Genomic DNA, 7425 nt, shown 5'->3' with positions numbered 1-7425 from the left:
GACCAAGCCGGCCGGGAGGATAGGGGACATAGAGAGTCAAAGGATGCAGAAAGGGAGGAGAGGAGGGTTGAGGAAGCAGACTCAGGAGATTGGTTGGAGAAGGATTGAGCAGAGGGAAGAGATGATAGGATGGAAGAGGAGAGAGTAGCAGGAGAGAGAGAGAGCGAAGGTTGCGACGGCGCAATACCATCTGAGTAGGGGCAGAGTGAGTAGTGTTGGAGGAGAGCGAGAGGGAAAAGGATACAAGGTAGTGGTCGGAGACTTGGAGGGGAGTTGCAGTGAGATTAGTAGAAGAACAGCATCTAGTAAAGATGAGGTCAAGCGTATTGCCTGCCTTGTGAGTAGGGGGGGACGGTGAGAGGGTGAGGTCAAAAGAGGAGAGGAGTGGAAAGAAGGAGGCAGAGAGAAATGAGTCAAAGGTAGACGTAGGGAAGTTAAAGTCACCCAGAACTGTGAGGGGTGAGCCATCCTCAGGAAAGGAACTTATCAAGGTGTCAAGCTCATTGATGAACTCTCCAAGGGAACCTGGAGGGCGATAAATGATAAGGATGTTAAGCTTGAATGGGCTAGTGACTGTGACAGCATGGAATTCAAAGGAGGAGATAGACAGATGGGTCAGGGGAGAGAGAGAGAATGTCCACTTGGGAGAGATGAGGATTCCAGTGCCACCACCCCGCTGACCAGATGCTCTCGGGGTATGCGAGAACACGTGGTCAGACAAGGAGAGAGCAGTAGGAGTAGCAGTGTTTTCTGTGGTAATCCATGTTTCCGTCAGCGCCAAGAAGTCGAGGGACTGGATGGTAGCATAGGCTGAGATGAACTCTGCCTTGTTGGCTGCAGACCGGCAGTTCCAGAGGCTGCTGGAGACCTGGATCTCCACGTGGGTCGTGCGCACTGGGACCACCACGTTAGAGTGGCAGCAGCCACGCGGTGTGAAGCGTTTGTGTGGCCTGTGCAGAGAGGAGAGAACAGAGATAGACAGACACATAGTTGACAGGCTACAGGAGAGGCTACGCTAATGCAAAGGAAATTGGAATGAAAATTAACTAAACAACTGGGGAAGCGAGAGAGCAGGGCTTCCCTCACTAACCATTCACTGAAACACTCAAATATAACTTTTCCAACTTCCACTTTAGAAATTATAATTGATGTAAACTACAGTGGTTCAATGTTTCCAGGAATAGGTTCAAACTTAGTTTATTCAGCTAGATAACTTGGTACAGTATTCTTCCGTGAAACCCACCCAGTGCACCGTATCCTATGATGCCGTAGCTAACTAGCATGCTAGCATCCAATAACACACGGTTAGCACCAATACTTGGTTACAACAAACTACCAATGGATCATTCGTGTCCGTGTCTAGTTCCTTTCATAACGCAGAAGTAATTAAACGTTGGCTAGCTAACACAAAGTCAGTCCTGCTAGCTACACAAGTGGACTACACGTCTCGAAAGTTCAGAAAGTTAAGCTTACGTTGCAAAAATCTTATTGACTAAAAATGATACAGTACTGCTAGCTGGTAGAATTGGCTAGCTAGCAATGGCTGCGTTTACCTTTATCTTACCTTTATCTTTGATACAAAGACAACTATGTAGCTAGCTAACATTACACTAATCAAAACGTTCCGTTGTAATGTATTTAGTTTCTACAGTACTGCTAGTTGGTAAAGTTGGCTAGCAAGAAGTGGCTGTGGTGTTGTGGTGTTGACGCCGTTTGGAAAATTACATTTAAACTCAGTTTTTCACAATTCCTGACATTTAATCCTAGTAAAAATTAGTTAGGGTCACCACTTTATTTTAAGAATGTGAAATGTCAGAATAATAGTAGAGAGAATGATTTATTTCAACTTTTATTTCTTTCATCACATTCCCAGTGGGTCAGAAATGTACATACACTGAATTAGTATCTGGTAGCATTGCCTTTAAATTGTTTAACTTGGGTCAAACGTTTCGGGTAGCCTTCCACAAGCTCCCCACAATAAGTTGGGTGAATTTTGGCCCATTCCTCCTGACAGAGCTGGTGTAACTGAGTCAGGTTTGTAGGCCTCCTTTCTCGCACACACTTTTTCAGTTTTGCCCACAAATTTTCTATGGGATTGAGGTCAGGACTTTGTGATGGCCACTCCAATACCTTGACTTTGTTGTCCTTAAGCCATTTTGCCACAACTTTGGAAGTATGCTTGGGGTCATTGTCCATTTGGAAGACCCATTTGCGACCAAGCTTTAACTTCCTGACTGATGTCTTGAGATGTTGTTTCAATATATCCACATAATTTTCCTTCCTGATGATGCCATCTATTTTTGTGAAGTGCACCAGTCCCTCCTGCAGCAAAACACCCCCACAACATGATGCTGCCACCCCTGTGCTTCACAGTTGGGATGGTGTTCTTCAGCTTGCAAGCCTCCCCCTTTTTCCTCCAAACATAACGATGGTTATTATGGCCAAACAGTTCTATTTTTGTTTCATCAGACCAGATGACATTTCTCCAAAAAGTACGATCTTTGTCCCCATGTGCACTTGCAAACCGTAGTCTGGCTTTTTTATGGCGGTTTTGGAGCAGTGGCTTCTTCCTTGCTGAGTGGCCTTTCAGGTTATTTCGATATAGGACTCGTTTTACTGTGGATATAGATACTTTTGTACCTGTTTCCTCCAGCATCTTCACAAGGTCCTTTGCTGTTGTTCTGGGATTGATTTGCACTTTTTACATCAAAGTATGTTCATCTCTAGGAGACAGAACGCATCTCCTTACTGAGCGGTATGACAGCTGCGTGGTCCCATGGTGTTTATAATTGTATACTATTGTTTGTACAGATGAACGTGGTACCTTCAGGCGTTTGGAAATTGCTCCCAAGGATGAACCAGACTTATGGAGGTCTATAATTTTTTGGCTGATTTCTTTTGATTTTCCCATGATGTCAAGCGAAGAGGCACTGAGTTTGAAGGTAGGCCTTGAAATACATCCACAGGTACATCTCCAATTGACTCAAATGATGCCTATTAGCCTATCAGAAGCATCTAAAGCCATGACATCATTTTTTGGAATTTACCAATCTGTTTAAAGGCACAGTCAACTTAGTGTATGTAAACTTCTGACCCACTGGAATTGTGATACAGTGAATTATAAGTGAAATAATCTGTCTGTAAACCAAAACTATAGTTTGTTAACAAGACATTTGCAGAGTGGTTGAAAAACGAGTTTTAATGACTCCAACCTAAGTGTATGTAAACTTCTGACTTCAGCTGTATGTATATACAGTATTTTTGGGGTAAATAAATATATAAACATAGAGATATATATTATACAACTTTTTAAGTTAATGTAATGTCATAGCTAAGTGAGAAAACCACTCTGGAAAAGGGTGGAACAGCTCTTTCAGAAAAAAAAAAAAAAAAAAGCATGAAAAAGATTTTAAATCCACTGTCTAGTGATATAAAAAGCCATTTCAAAGTAGAGGAGATGGGTGAAAGACTCATACGTGACCCCCACCTGTGGTCTCTGTTCTCCAATCTATCTATCCTCACATTGAGTTGTGCAAGGCAGATCAGGTTTCAAGCAACTGGTCAGCACTACTTGGCTTTGAGTCAACAGATTCTGACAACAGTGACAAACGATGTATTAAGCCAACCAGAACACAGGCTGTAAAAGGAATTAAAGACAAACATCTAGTGACAGTGATCACACATAAATCAGCATCTCCAAAGCAGTTGGATGAATGTTCAAAAACTTTTAAGCATCCAAGAGACGTGGTTATCAGAGTTATGCCGGTTCCGAGTGAAACCAACATTATCTGTTCAGTAAAAAAGAAGCCTGGTGTATGTCATTATTGAGGCATTTCTGGTCACCGGCAACGAGAATGTCAGAAAATTAAACAGATTTTCTGAGAAGTGGCCACGAGAAGCAGGGTCCGTCTAAGGGAAAATGGAATCAAGACAACAGCCCCAATGACACAATGTTGGTGCAGAAATGTAAGAAGCTCTCTCTGGCTCAGCAGCAGAGTTTGCTGGATGCTGTGGAGGTAAACTAATAGACTCCCTCTTACGTCCCATCTCAGCTGGTGTACATATGAAATCAGATGGAATATATGTGAACATAATGGTTAATAACTTTGCAGTATATATTTTTTTGTAGATACGGGTGCTGAAGTCACTGATTTTCCCATATCTTATGCAAAACATATATGTCCTCAGTACACGGGCAAGAAGATGAGAGCAACAGGAGTGTGGGGGAGACACAGATATGAAACAAACCAAACCATTATCAATTTATATTGGTCCAATAAAGATTGATGCAAGAATCTACAGTTCAGAACCATGCTATTTGGACTATGAAGAAAAATGTGTGTGGAACTTTAGATATGGAATCAGTGCGCTTGACAGGTGTTGCCCCACCTTGCACAAAACAATATCCCATCAGCAAGGAAGCTATGGACGCTACTAAAGTATGGATTAAAGATCTATGGGACATGGGTATAGTTGAAGACACCATGTAATCGAGCTACTCTGATATATCCTACAGATACCACATTACTTGAACACGGCTGTTACGAGTTGTTTTGGATCAGCTCTCTGATGGGTTTATAGAGTCATTCGTTGGAAAACCCTGAGTTTATCTTATACACACGGTTCAAGCACTGTGGAGGGGGGTGGGAGGCAGGCTGGGCATGGGTAGTTAATGGGTAGTTACTACAATGGACAACGTGATAACACAGGCACGTTAGATTTGAGAAAAGCAAACGTTCCCTTTGAGTGACACAATGCTTAACTATTGCATACAACTCTCTAATGGGGAATAACTCCCGAGGGGGGACATGATCTAGTGCCAGGACAGTGGGTGATGGTAAAAAAATATGTGACAGACACCTTAGGGCCAAAATGGGAAGGTCCTTATTAAGTTTTACTCATAATTAGGTCAGCAGTAAAAGTGCAGGGTAAATCACGATGGACACATGTCATTCATTGCAAGGTTGTCCATATTCATTGCAAGTTTGTCAATGTTGATGACAAAGCGGAGCCTGGAGAATTAAGAACTGATTGATTAGCAATCGGGGGCCAATCTCAGGTGAAGAAGTATAGTAAGATGATCAGAACCTGAAATGCGTCTATGTTGTACACCGCAGTTGTCATATTAACGATATCTAGATGAAATGTCAATTTCTTTCCGGAAAATTGGGACATGCTTACTTAGGGAAATCTGTGTAATATCAATTTCTCTTGAAACCAGGACATGTTACTTTCACTTTTTTGTTTCCTTTGTTACAGGTTAAGAGAATCTATCGTCTGAGGATACAAGATCCCCGGTGAAGTATTCATGAGAGAAGGTCTTATCAACCACTGGAACAGAAGAATTCCTCAGTCCCGGCAGACTGTCAGAACATCATTTTCAATAGTTATGTGGGACTGATACCAGTGTGGAAGAGCTGGTCACTTTTAAAGGACTTTGTGAATGATTACCTTGACAATAGGACAATTGAATATTACTGTTTTGTAGACAAGTGAAAGATGTTTTCTTGTGAACTTCCACCTATGTACACTCAGTAGGCCTACACATTGCACACCCTTTGGTTTGTCCATTTTCAACCCACACATTTTTACATACATTTTTCAAAATGTAACATTTCAATAGCTCCTTGGTCATGTGACCTACTGGACTCAACAAGGTTCAGAATGGCCACTGATTACCCTTCTATATCGCACACCCTTTGGTTTATCCATTCTCATCTCACATGTTTCTTCTTTTTCAAACTTTCTAATTTCAATAGCTCCTTGGTCATGTGACCTACTGGACTCAACAAGGTTCAGAATGGCCACTGATTACCCTTCTATATCGCACACCCTTTGGTTTATCCATTCTCATCTCACATGTTTCTTCTTTTTCAAACTTTCTAATTTCAATAGCTCCTTGGTCATGTAACCTAAAACATACTCTGCCCATCCATGACAAACCACAACTACGTTTAAAAAATCCCAAACATTTTATTAGCGTCATTTCATCTTCATATGTTCATACTAAAATCAACAATTCTTTACCATTATAATGTAGTATTTTCAATATACAAGTATCAATAAGCATGATTAAAAGATCACAATGGCTTTGTTATGTCTGTGTTAAAGAATTTCCCATATCCTATTATATTAAAATATTTCATAGTGTCTGTATTTAAACAGTTTTAATAATAAAAAGTGAGTTTCCATACAAGGCAATAACAGTATTTAATCAGATTGGGAATCTCATAAATTAAACTAAAAACACAAAAAAAGCTAGTTGTTTTGAATGTCCATGAGGAGAAAGGGTGAGTGAGTCTTTGAAGGAAAGACCAGACCCAAGAGAAGAGACGGCATTCCATTGCTTAGGGGCAATTCCAATTCCACAGTAACAGACATTATGCATAGAGTTGTATGGTTTGTTTATCTTTGCAATCACTGGTTTTTGTTTGAAATACATTTTAAAGTGAAATATTTGAGTCTCAGTGTCACTGTTACCGTGGAATTCCCCTTAGTCAACAACATTCAAGGCAGGAAATTATAACGAGCTCTGTTCACCTTTAAAAACATCTACATTTCGGACTTTACATTAAGCCTAGAGATTTGTTCGACACAATAATAACCAAACTTCTGTCCTTTACCACTAATTGGTAGATTACTATTATCATCATCATCATCATCATAGCTGAGATACTGTATTCTTATGCATAAGGTGACATCCAATAATAAACAGTCCGAGGTTAGACGATACTCCTCCAACATGGCCTTCAGCATGATACATATATTACTTTATTAACAAATACAACGGTGCTTTTTGAACAAGACTTCACATCCATAGCCAGAACTGTATCTGAAAAGATCTCTCTTAGAAAGCATAGTTCTATGAGAATAAACACTGATTTGCTCAATCACTGATGTACATAATATCATGTCATGGATTCCCTGGTCTTGACAACATGTTCCAGCTGGAAAAAAAAAGAAGAGCCAAATCAGCAGCCAAATCAGAATTAGCCTAGTTGCCTCTGTCCATGTCCTGCTCACCACATAAAGTTTGATCTGTTTGAAAGAAAGTCTGTGGATAGGGGGACGACGACAATCTTTAGGAAAGGCAATGCTAGACACAAAAATAGTGCGCCATAACTGAAGATGCTTTGAGAGGCAGCCGTCCCTGACAGGTTCAATCTTCCCAACGTTCGTTCATACACTGATGCACATCCTGTCAGTGTTCCCAGGGCTGACTCCATACGCTGCGTTTACTTGGAGACTTGCTGTTGGACGTGGAGTAAAAACTCATAGTAAGACAAGGCCGATTCTGTCCGATCCTCAATCATGTTCTGCATAAAGCTGGCTTTCAGTGGGCTCTCATCCCTGGAAAGGAACAGAAAAGGGAAGGTTGGATCCACAACATTTACAGTTTCTTGCAGAATTGAACTCCGTCGTTTG

At 41.1% G+C, this 7425-nt stretch overlaps 1 protein-coding gene across 2 annotated transcripts in view; it reads right to left on the bottom strand.

Moving 5' to 3' along the window:
* Positions 1–5949: 5949 nt before the first annotated feature.
* The window catches only part of LOC115154032 (protein transport protein Sec24A), a 29571-nt gene continuing 28095 nt past the window's right edge, over positions 5950–7425 (bottom strand). For both annotated transcript variants that reach the window (XM_029699810.1, XM_029699811.1), the window contains one exon: positions 5950–7350. In XM_029699810.1, coding sequence (XP_029555670.1) covers positions 7236–7350 — 115 coding nt within the window. In that variant the 3' untranslated portion in view covers positions 5950–7235. The remainder of the gene's footprint in view (positions 7351–7425) is intronic.

The sequence above is a fragment of the Salmo trutta genome, chromosome 19 (assembly GCF_901001165.1).
Source record: "Salmo trutta chromosome 19, fSalTru1.1, whole genome shotgun sequence".
Classification (NCBI taxonomy): domain Eukaryota; kingdom Metazoa; phylum Chordata; class Actinopteri; order Salmoniformes; family Salmonidae; genus Salmo; species Salmo trutta.
The sequence above is the reverse complement of the archived record's forward strand: the minus strand, read 5'-3'. Positions and strand labels throughout refer to the sequence as shown.